The sequence below is a fragment of the Dendrobates tinctorius genome, unplaced genomic scaffold (assembly GCF_039654945.1).
Source record: "Dendrobates tinctorius isolate UK_male_01 unplaced genomic scaffold, ASM3965494v1 ptg000058l, whole genome shotgun sequence".
Lineage (NCBI taxonomy): Eukaryota > Metazoa > Chordata > Amphibia > Anura > Dendrobatidae > Dendrobates > Dendrobates tinctorius.
Genome location: NW_027361726.1, coordinates 763,110 through 781,202, shown reverse-complemented (window position 1 = coordinate 781,202; position 18,093 = coordinate 763,110). Strand labels below are relative to the sequence as shown.

The 18,093-nt window shown below is 48.7% G+C and overlaps 2 protein-coding genes across 4 annotated transcripts in view; both read right to left on the bottom strand.

Annotated features, from left to right (window-relative positions):
* Positions 1 to 4,990, bottom strand: part of RTRAF (RNA transcription, translation and transport factor) — a 42,354-nt gene extending 37,364 nt beyond the window's left edge. The window contains exon 1 of the mRNA XM_073577913.1: positions 4,833 to 4,990. Coding sequence (XP_073434014.1) covers positions 4,833 to 4,893 — 61 coding nt within the window. The 5' untranslated portion in view covers positions 4,894 to 4,990. The remainder of the gene's footprint in view (positions 1 to 4,832) is intronic.
* A 1,214-nt stretch (positions 4,991 to 6,204) lies between these two features.
* The window catches only part of GNG2 (G protein subunit gamma 2), a 193,435-nt gene continuing 181,546 nt past the window's right edge, over positions 6,205 to 18,093 (bottom strand). For all 3 annotated transcript variants that reach the window (XM_073577910.1, XM_073577909.1, XM_073577908.1), the window contains one exon: positions 6,205 to 8,786. In XM_073577910.1, the coding sequence (XP_073434011.1) occupies positions 8,658 to 8,786 (129 nt within the window). In that variant the 3' untranslated portion in view covers positions 6,205 to 8,657. The remainder of the gene's footprint in view (positions 8,787 to 18,093) is intronic.

Below are 18,093 nucleotides of genomic sequence, written 5' to 3'. Positions count from 1 at the left end.
CAGTGTTTTTCCTGTTCCTATAGGGATGAAGAGGTCATCGTAAAGTGCTCTGTGCTGGCAGCAGACAATGGGGAAAGATACTAGCTGGGCAACGGGAGACCAATTGGGCTTACCTCTTCTCCTTACACTGTTCCTGTCTCCTTAATACTCTGGACTCTCTCCTCCAGTCTGTATCCTTTTGTTAAGGTCTGGGGGGGTCTTCAGGCTGAAGGCTTCTCTGAGGCCCATCTACTCACCTCTTCGCTTGCCGGGCTGGTTGCTTCTGGCATGTCCCTCAGTAGAAAGCATGTGACTCTACACTGTCGCCGGAAGTGATGTTAGACGCAGGCCTCTTGATTAAGTCACTTCTGGTTTCTGTGTTCCATGGTGAAACACAGCTGCGCAAAGTGTGAGGAAGCCAGTGGTATAAACGCCTGTGATTGTTGCCTTCACGCGTGGACGATAGGGGGAGGAGCCTTTCTAATGCAGAGAGGGCGCTGGGTCCGATCACCTGTATAATAGCCCATGACTGAAGACAGACTAAAGATAGGACCAATCATGTGGTGGTAGCATGTAGAATTAGGCTATGCGCACACGTGCGGAATTCCGGTGGCAATTCCACAACTCCCTGCCGCGGGAAATCCTCATGCGTAATTCCCACGAAAAACTAGCATTTTGCAAGAGTAATTAGCTTGCAGAATGCTAGCGTTTTCCAAGCGATCTGTAGCATACACCGCACAGTGCGGCACCCCCACGTCCAGCACAGCCCCCCACACACCGCACAGTGCGGCACCCCCACGTCCAGCACAGCCCCCCACACACCGCACAGTGCGGCACCCCCACGTCCAGCACAGCCCCCCACACACCGCACAGTGCGGCACCCCCACGTCCAGCACAGCCCCCCACACATCGCACAGTGCGGCACCCCCACGTCCGGCACAGCCCCCATACACCGCACAGTGCGGCACCCCCACGTCCGGCACAGCCCCCACACACCGTACAGTGCGGCACCCCCAAGTCCAGCACTGACAGTCCATGGTGACAGGAGGCTGGGGAGGGACAGACCCAGGGCCGGATTATAGGCAGGGCAGGCGGGGCTTCAGCCCCGGGGCCCCCACCACAAGAGCTTCTAAGGGGGCCCCCACCACATTCCTGCTGGCTGCTGCAATGGCACTCCATCTTCTCCCCACCTAAAAGTGAGTGACCGTGGGGGCGGCATTATGTGCTCTGCTACCAGCAGCATCTACAAGTAGCGTGAACGCTGATGCTGCTGGTAGCGTGCAAAGGCTTGTGATGAGATCACAGGAGGTAAGGTGTCAGGGCCCCCGATCATGTGACCCCTGTCTCCTCCCCTCCTGTGACCTCATCACAGGTCCTGTGCGCAGAGCACTGAGAGCAGCCATGTATGTGGAGTGCGGCTCTGCGGGTGGAGGTCGGTGCTGGAGGCCCCATTATTCTCTATGTGGAGTGTGGCTCTGCGGGTGGAGGTCGGTGCTGGAGGCTCCATTATTCTCTATGTGGAGTGTGGCTCTGCGGGTGGAGGTCGGTGCTGGAAGCTCCATTATTCTCTATGTGGAGTGTGGCTCTGCGGGTGGAGGTCGGTGCTGGAGGCTCCATTATTCTCTATGTGGAGTGTGGCTCTGTGGGTGGAGGTCGGTGCTGGAGGCTCCATTATTCTCTATGTGGAGTGCGGCTCTGCGGGTGGAGGTCGGTGCTGGAGGCTCCATTATTCTCTATGTGGAGTGCGGCTCTGCGGGTGGAGGCTCCATTATTCTCTACGTGGAGTGCGGCTCTGCGGGTGGAGGTCGGTGCTAGAGGCCCCATTATTCTCTACATGGAGTGCGGCTCTGCGGGTGGAGGTCGGTGCTGGAGGCTCCATTATTCTCTATGTGGAGTGCAGCTCTGCGGGTGGAGGTCGGTGCTGGAGGCTCCATTATTCTCTATGTGGAGTGCGGCTCTGCGGGTGGAGGTCGGTGCTGGAGGCTCCATTATTCTCTATGTGGAGTGAGGCTCTGCGGGTGGAGGCCCCATTATTCTCTATGTGGAGTGAGGCTCTGCGGGTGGAGGTCGGTGCTGGAGGCTCCATTATTCTCTATGTGGAGTGCGGCTCTGCGGGTGGAGGTCGGTGCTGGAGGCCCCATTATTCTCTATGTAGAGTGCGGCTCTGCGGGTGGAGGTCGGTGCTGGAGGCTCCATTATTCTCTATGTGGAGTGCGGCTCTGCGGGTGGAGGTCGGTGCTGGAGGCTCCATTATTCTCTATGTGGAGTGTTCCTCTGCGGGTGGAGGTCGGTGCCGGAGGCTCCATTATTCTCTATGTGGAGTGCGGCTCTGCGGGTGGAGGTCGGTGCTGGAGGCCCCATTATTCTCTATGTGGAGTGCGGCTCTGCGGGTGGAGGTCGGTGCTGGAGGCCCCATTATTCTCTATGTGGAGTGTGGCTCTGCGGGTGGAGGTCGGTGCTGGAGGCTCCATTATTCTCTATGTGGAGTGAGGCTCTGCGGGTGGAGGTCGGTGCTGGAGGCTCCATTATTCTCTATGTGGAGTGCGGCTCTGCGGGTGGAGGTAGGTGCTGGAGATTATCCATTACTGGGCAGAGGGGGCAGTAACCTTTTCAGAGCTGAGACTATCTTGGTGCTTTTTTGTTGCCACTTTCTAAGAATCATAGCATTTTGTTCCTTGTACATGTGACCCAAGTATGGAAAACAGGAAGTAACAAAACACATATTGCAATGTCCCTTTCCTGTCCCCACATACAGTATAATTTTCCCACAGTATCACGTCCCCACATACAGTTTAATGTTCCCACAGTATCACCATCCCCCACATACAGTATAATGTTCCCCACTACCGTCACCCCCACACAGTATAATATTCACACAGTATAATATTCCCACAGTACTGCCATCCCCCACACAGTATAATGTTCCCCCAGTAAAGCCATGCCCCCCATACACAGTATAATGTTCCCCCAGTACCAGCCCTTGGTTTATGCAGGACTCTGCTGTCTGTGCTGGTTCTCATCGTCCTGGATGAGGTGAAGTTTGTGTGGGGTCAGGGAGGGTTTACAGGGTGGATATAGCAGAGATGTGTGTGTACAAGGTGTACGGAGCGGAGCCGTGTGTGTGTGTATGAGGTGTACGGAGCAGAGCCGCGAGTGTGTGAGGTGTACTGAGCGGAGCCGCACGTGTACGGAGCTGAGCCCCACGTGTGTGTATGGAGCGGAGCTGCGTGTGTGCAAGGTGTGTGGAGCGGAACTGCATGTGTACGAGGTTTGCGGAGTGGAGCCATGTGTGTACTGAGTTGAGCAGTGTGTGTGTGTGCGCAAGGTGTACAGAACGGAGCCGTGTGTATGAGGCATAAAAAGCGGAACCGTGTGTGTATGATGTATGCGGTGCCATACATGTACGAAGTGTATGGTGGGGAGCATTCATACCTCCCAGCGAGACAGTCCCGATTTTGAGAGAGATACTGCCCCGGCTGGGAGCTTACTTTTCGTGCGGACACAGGAGTACACGGCGGAGCCCCGAGGAGCACTTTAAAATTCGCATGCGACGTTCCACCGGAAGTGACGTGCTAGAAGCTGACTGGAAATTAGGTAATTTCGGGAGGAGATTGTGACGGAACCATGGAGGCACTTTAGGGAATGCTTCAGATCCATCACCGTGTCCTCCTCCAACAGCGCGGACAGCAGGATCGCCTTGAACTTGGGGATGTCGGCCATGTGAGCGGATCGTTATATTTCCTGCATCGGGAGGCTCAGGTGGGCACTACAGTGGGAGCCGGGCTGCTATAGTATCTTTCTATCTCTGTTTCTTTATCTCTCTAATCTTTCTTTTTCTCTCTCTTTCTCTGTTCTTTCCATTCTTTCTCTGTTTTCTTTTTTCTCTGTTCTTTCTTTCTGTCACGCCTCCTCTCCTGTCATGCCTCCTGTCCTGTGGATCTCCTCTGCCTGCTCGCCGCGTTCACGAGCATCGTGCGCCCGCCGCCTGCTGTGTACCCGCCAATCAACTCTGCAGCGCCACGGTGATTAACCCCCTTGCCTCCAGGCTCCAGCTAGCTATATATTGATCGGGGTAGCTGTATGCGCGAGAAGGGAGCTGTACATTTGGGCCTGTATACCTGGAGGAGGGAACTGTATAAAGACGAAACATTGGAGAACCTTGGGGGGGGGGGGGGTACAGCTGCCTGTATACCCTTGTAGGGGGCAAGAGCTGTATACCCGTTGGGGGGGGGGGGGGGGGGGGAGTTGTATTCCCTTGGGGGGGAAAGCTGCCTGTATACCCTTGTAGGAGGCAAGAGCTGTATACCCTTGTGCAGGGGGGGGGGGGGGGGGGGTAGCTGTACTCCGGAGATAATACAATAGAGAGCATATTGTTATACAGTAGTTAGCAACAATTGCTGCCGGTGAAAACTTTCCCTTTCTGCATTTTTATTATTCCTTGGCTGTCTTAACATTGGGTTCAATAAAAAAAATGTGAGTAACTCTTTCTGTCTATAATTGGACTGCTTTGAGTTATCCTGGACTGTATCTCTATTGTAGTACTGTAAATCTGAATGTGGCAGAACAAGAGGATAAGATTAGATTGTACATCTGAGTGCTACAGTTCGGCTCTACTGTTATGGCTAAAATGTTAATGATATGGGGGCCCCCACCAGATTTTCTGCCCAGGGGCCCCCACCAACCTTAATCCGGCCCTGGACAGACCCCTGTAATCAGAAGCGGACACGGGACCGTCAGGCAGCGCGCAGCTCCCAGAGAGAGGCGCTGGTTAACCCTTACAATACCACTCTGCGGAAGACCCACCCAGCAGGCGCAGCGCAGCCCCCTCGCCGCAGGCTCGCAGACACACTCACCTTTGCAGTTGAAGCCGCCGGGATTGTGGTAATCCAGCGCTTGCAGTTTTCTTCGGAACATCGCGTCTGATTCCCTGCAGCACAGCAACTCGAAGACAGCTCACCGCAAGCCGTCACTACGCAGGCGCATAGCTCGTCCAATTATATTCCTTTTGTGACTCTCTGTCCAATCACTGCGAACTACTAGCGTTCCCCGGCCAATCAGAGCGAATCATGTGATGAACATATTAGCCAATCACAACATAGAACAAGAACGAACTAAAGCCCGTGAAGGGGAGAGGGGAGCGTATACAGCGTATTGGCAATGCTTTATGGTAACGTCGTAACTCTCTATACATGATGCGTTGCTTAGGGAGACCAAAACATCCATTTTGCTTGAGGGAAACCATTGCAGTAAACTGATCGTTATCTCCAGTCATTGCATTAGTATCAAATGCGGCATCTAGAAAACATGATGCCAGATTGAGGTGTTTTTTGATTTTTAAAGTCTCAAAGAAATAGTGAAATTTCCACATGCATTTCTGCTTCTTTGCCAGCAGAGGACGCTATACTGCAGGTTATTCAATGCAGGCTGGAGAAAAAAGCAAATCCCGACCTAGTTTCATCCACTTTTGATCTCTATTATTTCCAATGTTACCATGGATGTAACGTGAGGCCTGCAGATAGTACCGAGCAGCGGCGGAGACTCAGCGCTGGACCAGGGGAGGGGGAGTGAAGCAAAGCTTATTTTTTTAAACAGCAGCCAAGAGACTATGGTTTTCCAAAATTGGGAAAATCCTTTAAGGAATTATTATTAGGCTTTGTGAAGACAGAGTCCTTTTGCAGAGTTTTTGAAGCAGAAACGACCAAGTCGTTGAGGATTTGCAGAATTTCTACTCCAAAGGACTCTTAAAAAATCTTCAACATGTGCATGTACCCTTAGGCCACGAGCACACATTTTCCGCATGTACCCTTAGGCCACGTGCACACATTGAGTATTTGGTGACTTTTTTACCCCAGGATTTGTAAGCCAAAACCTTCTTTTAGGGGATGCATAAAAACTTCAGAAAAAGCTGCTTTTCCCCACAAACAGTAGTTGTGGCTAACTATCAACCTGTTGTTTCTGGTATGGCGATACCACACACAGCCTTGTGACAGGTGTGGCGCTGTTTCTAGAGGAAAGATTTTTTTTTTGTTTTCAAAATCTAGCTAAGCCCTTCAATCTGCCCTCACCTGCGCCTGTACGACCTCACCCCGTCTCTCCGTATTTATCAGTAGCACCAGTTCTAGTGAGTCCTGATGATGGCTCCAGGTCAGACATGCTACAGAAAGGTCACATAAACGTCCCCCTTTGTGAGAAATCGGTGACAGAAAAAAACAAGGAATCAGGTGGTAAATTGATCCAAAAGTTTATTGAAAACATCTAGAAGGGAGATTTACTTGGGATCTGAGATGACGACACATGGGGTTCAGACCACCCCGGGCCCCCTGTAGACAAAGTGCCGAGGAGCGCCACGTCTGACACAATGGAGACAGTCATTCCTGACCAACTTTACGCTTCCATGATGTCACCAGATCCCCATGATGTCATCAGCTGCATTCTCACATCAATGACATCACTGGAACCCAAGATCACCTAACCTTAAAGGGGTGTGCTCAAGTTTAAAAGTTATCCCCTATCCTAGGGGTTAACTTTCTGATCACTGGAGGTCCCACCAATCCCAAGAACAGGGTAAGTGCGAGAGATTGCAGAGTGCAGCAATGCTCCTGTTGGAATTAATGGGAGGCAGAGCGCATGATCGACCTCCACTCCATTCCCCCTCATCTCAGGATCCGTGGGGGCCACGACGGTCAGACCCCCCAGAGATCGGAAAGTTATTCCCTATCCTTTGGATAGGCAATAGCTTTCAAAGTAGAGATCACTCCTTTAAAATAGGCCATCGGTATCATTATCATTGGGGGTCCAACACCCATCAGCTGTTGGCAGCGCCATACACTGTGTATTGGCCGCTCAGCTCCTATTCATTTCAGTGGGACCACCACCATTCTGCTATTGATGACCTTTAAGCGTCTTTAGCAGTGGAAGCGGAAATCCCACTCTGCGACCGTCCCAGCCCCCAATGTTTCCGGATGGACTGTAATATGGCTATTAAAGATCAGTATAGCTAAATGCATTTATTCCATACCCTGCATGTTACAAAGTGTGAGAAGTGCAATTCTTAAAGGAGCCTGATCATTGCACCAAGGCAGAAATTGTGAATTAGGCAGTAAAGACTGCAGGCTACGAGAGGTACCGTCACCAAAGATATTCCAAGTTTACCCTGAGCTCATAATACGAAAAAAAATAAGAATTTAAAATCACAAATTTTCAACCATGCAAAAAAAACAACATAAAAAATAACAGCTACAAAATATTATTTAAATATTACATTATTTAGACAATAGGGGCGACAAATGATCTGTTTCTCGGTCTTTCTGAATATTCCTATATCCTAGGAATTAATGATCTTTTTATATGTGAATGTCAGTGCTGCTGTCAGAAGAGCCCCACAGTTATTTGTGGGGGTCCGGTGTATTATGGCTGCACGTGAACGCAAGGTGACCGTCCGAAACCAACTTCAAACTAAACATACATAGGGGGTATTTACTGACCCCATGTTTAGAAATATGCAACTCTTTTGCAAATGAGTACATGCATAGGGCAGAATACGCTGCGAGCCACGAACCTTCTGCGATTTTATCATTTTAACGTAAGAAAACCTAGGTTGATTTTAACAAAGTTTTGGCAAATAGTTTAACTTAGCATTTAAATTAACTTAAAAAAAGTAGCCACACTCAGTAATACCCAAGTGATACAAATCTGCAGCGGTCGGATCATTATATGTACAAAGAAAAATTAAAATGAGAAAATAAATAAAATAAAAAAAGTGAGGCCCGTCATTACCTTTAAAAAATATGGAAATGTGCTTTTCGAGCAAATATTTCGGAACAGACAAATTACGTTGCCACCTTTAATTCTGGATGGCATCGTGCTGACGAAGCTCATGGGGAGGCATTATGGCTAAGGCTGTCAGTACTCCAGCAGCAAAATAGTTAAAATAACACCCTTGTTCTGCTTGTTCCACATTGAATTTTTTTTTTTCGCCACGCAGAACACTTAAAAAAAAAAAAAAATCACCAAAATTTGATACAAAAGAGATGGCACTAGAAAATTGGATATTTTTGAAGAATTAAAAACCGCAAACGAGAATTTTTCCGTGGTTTTAGCGCAATGCTGGATAACGTCTTGGTGCACACTGTGAAAGTTGACTGCAATCTAGCCAAGATTCCCACTGGAAAAAAAAGCGTCTTTGTGCTACTCTAAATGTGACGACACAAACCATCAAAATGTTACATATTAAACACCATTGTAAATTTTGTTTCCTGCAGTTAAAAACAAATAGATATATTCAAAATTACAAATTAGTTCAAATTAAAATGTAAAGGAAAAAAGTGATTCAAACTACACATCCTTATACTGTTTTCCAGCCATAAAATTAAAAACTTAAAAAAGGCAAAAAAATGTGTAAAAGAACAAAAAAAAACATTATACAGGCAGGATGTTAACCAAGGTGGATACACAAAGCTTATTTTTTTTTTTTTTTAACATGTCTTCTTCTAGCTGGAAAGGACAGAAAGTCTTGGTGTTGCAGGTCTCCGGGTGTTTCCGCACACTTGCCCCGCAGTTTTCCAGACTTATATTCTAGATTACTATTAATATCGGTGATTCTGCAGACCATAAAAATAGTCCTTGATGTTCAAAATTCTACACTGGTGTTTGGGAAGCGTGGCCGCCCCGCAGACCCGTTACAGGATGGCACAGAAAAACTTTTTCTCTCTGAAGGGGTTTTCAGAAGCAGGCACTGGGGTCAATAGTGGGTCCTCCTTAGCGTGGGCTTCACAGTACGCCATCAGATCTGCGGCTGCTTTCGATACCTCGGAAGAAAAAAAATAAGACAAGTGTCAGATTGCTAAAGCAGATTTACATGTCAGTGCAAATCCCAAGTGATTTAAAGGGAATCTGTCACCTCATTTTTGGTATATGAGATGAGGCCACCGCCATCAGGGCTTATCTACCGCATTCTGTAATGCTGTAGATAAGCCCCCGATGTAACCTGAAAGATAAGAAAAATGAGTTAGTTATACTCACCCGGGAGTCCGATCCGGTCTGATGGGTATCGCGGTCCGGTCCGGCGCCTCCCATCTTCATACGATAACGTCCTCCTTCTTACTTCTGCCGCGGCTCCTGCGCAGGCGTACTATATCTTCCCTATTGAGGGCAGAGTAATGCATTGCGCAGGCGCCGGCAAAGGTCAGAGAAGTTCGCGCCCGCGCACTGCAGTACTTTACTCTGCCCTTAATAGGGCAGATATAGTACGCCTGCGCAGGAGCCGCAGCAGAAGTAGGAGGAAGTTATCGTATGCAGATGGGAGGCGCCGGACCGGACCACGATACCCATCAGACCGGATCGGATGAGTATAATCTAACTCGTTTTTCTTATCTTTCAGGTAGAAAAAGATAGATAAGCCCCTGATGGCTGTGGCCGGCCCGCATCTCATATAGGAAAAATGAGGTGACAGATTCCCTTTAAAGCTCCCCCAAACAGCCACATGAGTGCAGGGAAATAAAGTCCAACCCCACCAACAATGTATCATTGCCACTCTCAGTCTCCTGCCCAGCAGGTTGTCAGCACTGGTGATAGCACCACCTAGAAAGAAAAATATGTGGGCAACTTACAGAAAGTTGGATCGTCTTAAAAATGACCAGTCTTAAAAGTCAGAAAGAGAGATGACCTTCCAGGCTTCTAAAAGGGGTTCAAAACCTCCCAGACGCCTATGAGACCTCCAAAAAAAATTTGGAAGATTTCTTATGTAGGATGCTGAACAATCAAACCCCCATTAATTGCGAAGTGATGTCATATCGTAGCTACATACCAGGGCCGGACCGACCATCTGGCAATTCTGGCAAATGCCAGATGGGCTGGTCCCGTTGTGGGCCGCATTGTCTGCTATGCTGTTAACAGTACCGGCATCCTGAAGGTTCAGTTGAGACGCAGCATCAGGGGGAGGAACAACATGGGTCTATCTGCTTTCAAATGCCAGAGCTGAATTTCACTCCCAGTCCATCCCTGCTACATCCCATCGCTTTATAAGAAGAGAATACCCCATTAAAAGGATTATTCTCATCTCCAGAGATGGACAGTCGGAGAGGGGCATAGAAAACCGGGTGTAGATGGGTATACCTTGGATAAAGGGGGGATGATTCATGCAAAGCCTGGATTGTCAATGTCAATCAATATACAACTTTGGTGCTTTCCAAATATACTAGAAAGAACTACAAGTCTCACATCTGTATAATTGGATTTCTTAGCATTTCTAGCACTTTTATGTTCTGTAATGAAACAGTGACTGTTCCTTACAGCTAGTGGTAACACAGGTTCTCAGGTAGCTCCTAAAGATTGACAGAAATGACAGATTTTGATTGGAAAGTCAGAAGAAAACTGGCAATGCAAGTCTAAGGGTCCATGAAAAAATCAAACCGTACTCGGATGATGGAGGAGAATCTGTTTTGTTTTTCTCTACACGTCTGAAAAAAATTGATGCTACACTGATCAAAGTCTGAGCTAAGTGTGATCACAATATTTGGACCGTTTCTCTCAGATGTGGAAAAAACGGTCGTGTTACCCTCAAGCTGGCGTCACACCAGAGTGTTTTCCCTCATCCAAGAAAATAGGACCAATTATTCTGATCACACTCTTACCAGACTGCGAGCACATTGCGATCGGATTTTAATCGGATCAAAAGATTGAGAAAAAAAGTCTACATGTTCTCCATTCTGTCAGTCGGTGGAAATAGGACTGAGCTCTGATGTCATCTGAGTGCAGCCCGATGTTTCCCATGCACTCACTGACATGCATGGTAATCCAACTATCAGATCCAATTCAGGCATGCTGCGATTATTTTCCTGTCGGAGGAAAAAATATCTGCCGTGCATGTCCTCGTAGAGCAACATTGGTCAGGGTGTGATCCGCTGTTTTGTCAGATCACGCTTGGACCGAACATATGAGCATGTGCACAGGCGCTTATGTGGCAGCCCTGAGGGTTCAGTCGCCACATAGGTACTGCACCTCCTCCTGAGGTGTGGTACTCCACTATCCAGGTAAGGTGGAGACTCCTGACCACGCTCCAACACTTGCACCCCCCACACCACAAAGTAGTGTAGCAAAGCACCTTCGGCGGCTCCCTGCTTGGAACACGAAACGTGCTGGGAGGTGGGTGGAGTTTAGTTCACATAAAAGAGCGGGAAGAGTTGAATTAGGGGGTCAGTCAGTAAGTGAGGATGTAGAAGGACAGAGAGTGAGACAGAGAAGATCCCTGGGAGAGGGATGGAAGAAGGAAGTGCTGCAGCAGGCCACAGTGATCTGGGTCTGCTGGCACAGGAAAGAGACAGAGAAAGGCAGCTTGATTCTCCATTGGAAAGAAGGATTAGCATGGAACGTGAGGAGAATAAAAGAACAAGGACCAGGGTTAGAGGAGAACCCTTTTCTAGTTCTAAGGCCAGGGTCCGGTCCCCGAGGTTGTATGGATACTAATGATCCTGCAGCAGACACAGAGGAATAGAAGTAGTGACCACTTTATTCCCACACAAGACTTGGGGCCACTTTATTCCCACACAAGACTTGGGGGCACAACAGCAACATAAGAGAGAGCCAGGACTTAGTAGCATTGAGTCACCGAAGCAGGCTACAGCTGTCTGCCGTACAAGTAGAGTTCATAGGAACATCTGACAGGAGGAACTCCAGTGTAACTCAGTACTAGGAGTACTTCATTCAAAGGCGCTATAAGAGGAGACGTTCAGAAAAGGCACATATGTTGGCGGAGTGTTGGAAAGGAGTACTTCATCTTGCCTGGAAGTTGGCTGAGCTCCTAACCCGGAGGACATGGCACGGATGTGGGCACCTGTACCTGCAACAGACTGTGAGTAAAGCTTTGGAACTACATGCCCTGGTGTCCTCCACTTATTCCTGCGCCAACCTGCCCATCACTGCTACATCCCTTGTGCCTGACACTACACCAACTAAGTGTCACTTCACCTACACTGCCCTGGGACTACAGCCCTGCCTGTGGAGGGCTATAACACCATTGCTGCCCCACACCATCTGTCCCAGATGATCTGTCTGCAGCGTCGGCTTACATCTTCATTGCCGAACACCACAGGTGGCGTCATGAATCACTTATAAACTTTCATCACCATAAGCACACTGAAACAACCCCCCTTTGCAATGGAGCCCAAGGGCCACGGACCGGGTCACCGCTGCCATGACAACCCCCGAGGAGAAGATCAACCGGCCCGGTACCGAGTACCCCACGGCCCTGGTGAGTGAGGGCGCTCCAACTTGGCATCACGAACAGGATGACGAGACCCGATGCCATCGGGTTCTGTGTGCCTGAGATTTGTTGGACTTAAAACTTTTGGAAATGTGCAGAAGACCTAATTTAATAGACTGTAAAATGAATGCTAAAATGGCCGCCAGCGCGGTGAAGAAGGGCGTGACACTGGGTGGTCCTAAGAAAAGAGCGCGGACTGTCCTGGGCCTCCCCTGTCTGAACTTCTATGCGACACCCCCCGAGGGGTTCGTATACTGGCTTGGTATGGAGGAGTTGGAAGAAGACGCCGCCCCCAGAAGGAGGAGCGGAAGCCAGTGGCGGGAAGAGAGCCGAGGTGGGAAGGAGAACGCCAGAACGCCATGATGGACGGAGAAAAGAGGCCAGAGGAACGCGGGGAGGAAAGGCAGCTCATCCCCCGGCTGCCCCTGCGGAGTATACGACCGCTGAGATACCATCTGCAGCGCCCGTCACCGCCTCAAAACCGATATTGCCATTGGATGAGGCCTGCCCGGAGGAGGTATATGAGGATCCCGGAGCAGAATGGAGAGGGGCCGTGTCCCTGCCTGGACTCGGCGCTGCCGCGCAGGCCTATCCCGACGGCATTGGCCGAAACCAACCTTGCCCCGGCTCAGATCCAGCTGCAACCCGCTCCGCAGGCAACTCCGGGAGTAGCGGCCGCCGCTGTTTGCTGCCATGTACCGGGGCCGGAGCCTCCTTGTCGGGAAGCACAAGGTATGATTGCCGCGCCTGACATGACCCTAGTGCTAGGAATGGCGCCAGTGACTATGAATGGTCGAATTGTCCCCTGCCGATGACCCCAAGCTGCGGTGCCGCTCGCTGAGGTCCCAATGTAGCTAGAAGAACAAAGTTCGGCGGTACCGGCGATAACATTTGCTGAGTCGTTGGTGGCAGCGGGGGTACCATCGGCAATAGCTGACGCACTATCCCCGCAGGCAGTCGATGTTTCGGTCGCCCTTTCCTTTACCCCAACCACTCCCAATCTCACCCCTTGGGAAGAGGAGTACCTGCGATCGGTAGGCCATCAGCAACAGGATGAAGACACCCAGAGCATCTCCCCTGGAAGCAGCCCAAGCAACCAGCTTCCAGAACCCCAGGAGGGGACAACTAGCCATAATGTCGACTTAAACTAACTCTCGTTACCCAGGAGGGTATTTGCACCTTTGTTCTTGTTTTTCTATCTTTTTTGGTTATCATGTTTTTGTTTTCTTGTTTTCTTCCCAGTTGTTGCCCAGTTTGATTGGCAGCCTTTACACTTGAACTATGGAGATCATGGACGCTGAGTGATCCAGAACTGTAATTGTAAATAGTTTGCACCTCTTTAGGTGCTTTCTCTTGGTTTTACATAGGAACCTTTCCTTGTTATAAGGACATTTCCAGACACGTTGGCCGGACCAGTGTCTACCATTGCACTTACTAATAATGCTTAATATTTTTGACTAGAACCTAGATAGTGATAGGACAGATTTTATAGAGTTTCATTGAGAAAGAAATAATGTGTTACAATGTTTGAATAAAGATTGGATAAAGATATGCAGATGATGAACCAGACACCAGCAGTTGTCACTTAAGGGTAAGAAGAAGAAAAGTAGAAAATGTGAAAAATGACGGAAAGGAAATGTGTTGCAAGAAAATGTGTTACTTAAATTGGTAGTGAGTTTGCTTTCATAGCACTTTAAATTAGGTAGCATAACTTTGAATTTAGATAGTTAAAAACTGTTTGCAACGTTCAAGAAACTGTGCCTCTCATATTGAGAAGAATAGATAAGAACTGTTTATTTTGCATTACAAAATTTTGTATGTTCCTGTATTGTCAACTTTGTTTTCTTGCAGCCCGCGGACGTGCTGTGTTTAACGGGGGGTATGTGGCGCCCCTGAGGGATCAGTCGCCACAGAGGCACTGCACCTCCTTCTGAGGTGTGGTACTCCACTATCCAGGTAAGGTGGAGACTCCTGACCACGCTCCAACACTTGCACCCCCCACACCACAAAGTAGTGTAGCAAAGCACCTTCGGCGGCTCCCTGCTTGGAGTATAGCATAGCAACGCTTGGTGGCTCCCTGCTTGGAACACGAAACGTGCTGGGAGGTGGGTGGAGTTTAGTTCACATAAAAGAGCGGGAAGAGTTGTGTTAGGGGGTCAGTCCTGCAGTCAGTCAGTAAGTGAGGATGTAGAAGGACAGAGAGTGAGACAGAGAAGATCCCCAGGAGAGGGATGGAAGAAGGAAGTGCTGCTGCAGGCCACAGTGATCTGGGTCTGCTGGCACAGGAAAGAGATAGAGAAAGGAAGCTTGATTCTCCATTGGGAAGAAGGATTAGCACGGAACGTGAGGAGAATAAGAGAACAAGGACCAGGGTTAGAGGAGAACCCTTTTCTAGTTCTAAGCGCAAGGCCGGGGTCCGGTCCCCGAGGTTGTATGGATACTAATGGTCCTGCAGCAGACACCGGAGGAATAGAAGTAGTGACCACTTTATTCCCACACAAGACTTGGGGGCACAACAGCAACATAAGAGAGAGACAGGACTTAGTAGCAAGGAGTCCCTGAAGCAGGCTGCAGCTGTCTGCCGTACAAGTAGAGTTCTTAGGAACATCTGACAGGAGGAACTCCAGTGTAACTCAGTACTAGGAGTACTTCATTCAAAGGCGCTATAAGAGGAGACGTTCAGAAAAGGCACATATGTTGGCGGAGTGTTGGAAAGGAGTACTTCATCTTGCCTGGAAGTTGGCTGAGCTCCTGACCCGGAGGACACGGCACAGATGCGGGCACCTGTACCTGCAACAGACTGTGAGTAAAGCTTTGGAACTACATGCCCTGGTGTCCTCCACTTATTCCTGCGCCAACCTGCCCATCACTGCTACATCCCTTGCGCCCGACACTACATGTAACTTCACCTACACTTGGGACTACAGCCCTGCCTGTGGAGGGCTATAACATCATTGCTGCACCACACCATCTGTCCCAGAGGATCTGTCTGCAGCGTCGGCTTACATCTTCATTGCCGAACACCACAGGTGGCATCACAAATCACTTATAAACTTTAATCACCATAAGCACACTGAAACAACCCCCCTTTGCAATGGAGCCCCAGGGCCATGGACCGGGTCACCGCTGCCATGATAACCCCCGTTGAGAAGATCAACCGGCCCGGTACTGAGTACCCCACGGCCCTGGTGAGTGAGGACGCTCCACTTACAGTGATCATTGCCCAAGTAGAAGCCACCACAAGAATGGACTGCTGACTTGTTTTAACTTGTCTTCGAAAAGCGTGAAGTGGCAAAAAAAGCTTAAAATCTGAACGCTGCACTTCCTTTTTACATTGCTCTGAATTCGTTTGCTTTTGCAGGTTTTTTTACTGCTTATTTAGGTGTATTCCAGGCGAGTTCCCTAAAAATGAAATTACAAACTTGTTTACGTTTTAAAAGAACTTTGCAAACTTATTCGATTTACCAACTTGAGACAAACCGGCCTTAATCTTTGCTGCACTGATACAGGCTGCGGAGACCCTCGAGTCTCAAACAGTGTCTTCACCCTCCCACCAGTCCCGTAATGAAAACACAGACAGGTATAGATGGGTCGAAACAGGTCGGTCACAGTTTATTAATTACATAAGCATAGAAAGGCAATTACATGTCATAACGGGCCCATTGCCAAGGTCCTGTCCGCCACCGACGAGCGAGACGGCCAGTGAGTGGTTACGAAACTTTGCCCTTCTCCACATCTTCCGCTGTGACTTAAATATCATCAACAAGTTTTTTTATTTTATTATATATTTATTATGCCAATATAAAACAGCGTTGACTATATAAGGGAGGGAGGGACAACAGCTTCCAGGGGTCAGCCAGGGAGAAAGAGAAAGGCACTGACCCCGAGCACCTGACTTTAACCCATGTAGGTGGGGCTAGACGCCCCTTCCCCTTTAGTCCCATTGGTCAGTTGGGCATCCCAATTAGTGCATCACCTGGGGAGTGGTGGAAGGGGGGAATTAGTCACTGAGCAGTGTTTCCTTCTAGCTTTAGCTATTTGGGCTCTGCAGTCAGAGGCACGTGCCTCATTTAGTACCGTGCCTGCCATTGTAACAATCTGTCAGGACATGAGAGAGATTTCGTACATTTAGCCCATGTTCACCGTTTACATTGGGACCCTGTAGGCGACGCATCCCCCCTGTATTCCTACAAAGTCACGCGCACAATACGGGCTACAGTCGGAGGTGTACAATGTGATGTGAGGCTTGCTGCACACTGTGGGCACTTCGCTCATACCGAGAGCTTTCACTGACAGCAAGTGGAGGTCTCCAAAATAGTGAGACATTTTCACATTAAACATATTAGAGAATTATAGAAACCATTATAATATAAAAATGGAGAAGGAAAAAAACAAAAACGGGTCCCTGGAGATGAGAACAACATTTTATTAAAGGGATATTCCCACCTTATACATAGGGGGGTCTGTCAATACGGGTCTGATATCTGGCACCCCCATAGATCCCAAAATACAGAAGAGTCGCAGCTCCTCGGTTTTTCCCTGCACATCGGCGCCCTGGACACCCCTTGTTCTAAAGCTCCTTCATTCTCAAAATGAGTGGGCGTCATGGAGGTCGGACCCCCATGTTCATTACATTTTGAGATGGGAATATCCCTTTAGAGCTCAATCACAAGGGCCAGGACAGCAGGATGAAGGCTTCGCTTTGTCAGGAGGCCTCCATGTGTCACTTCAGTTTCTGTCAGGGGATTTCAGCATTAATTTGCAGTCCTATCAATCAATGTCAGCCCCCCCACCCATCGAGGAGGCGGCGCAGACCTGGAGGTCGTGATTCCTGCACTGCTTCAAAGACGGGGTTAAATTAAAAGGAAAAGATGCAAAAGTAAAGCTGGAGAGTGATACATTGTCTGATAGAGACTGATGATTCCCTAAGGATGTGTTTCCACGTGGCGTATTGTACACTGCGTACAGCCACAGCTTCCAGATGTTACAGCATAGTGGAGGGGATTTCATGAAATCCCATCTCCACTATGCGTACAAAGACACAGGTGGCAGACCTGCGTATCCACAAGATATATAACACAATTCTATGTATAGGATGCGGTGATTCCGCATGTGAACACATGAACACATGCAGAATCACCGCGCGTACAAAAGAGGGCAGCGCTTTGAGCGGGTCGGGTGTCCGCTGCATTCAAACAATCCAGAATGCGGTAACATACCCTAATTCAGCAGGGGACCACGCGCTTCACAGCTGCTGGTCTCAGGGAACAGATGCAGCAGCGCTGAACTGCTCATTGAGTTATCAGGGGCAGCAACGTTTGTGCATCCCGTCAATCTTAAGGAAAGAACAATGCAGGAAATTCTATAAAAAAAATATTGCATGTCATTTAAAGGAGTAACTCAAAACTTTTGTAAAGTTTCAAAGTTTCTTTTTTGATCATACAGTGATTCCGCGATGCAGATACTTATTATGTTGAGATGAAACTTAAATCTCAGCCTTTATGGCCATTTATAGGAATAGATGTTGCTGCAGGGGGAGCGGCACAAGTTGCTGGGCGAAGGGCACATGCTATTAAATATTTACTAATAAAAGGATTTTTGGTTTGACCCCTCAAGAGCCATCACAGGTTTGGAGCAATCATTGACATTCATAATAGGATTCATATAGTGATACAGGGGACTGCTAAGGTCCCTCATAAATAATAGTAGGTGAGCTGTGACATCACCTATTGTGAATAGTGAATCCTGTGTTATCTACTGTATACAGATGTGTTATCAGTAATTGTACAGGAGGGGGAGGAGGTGAGCTGTGACATACCCTATTGTGAATAGTGAATCCTGTGTTATCTACTGTA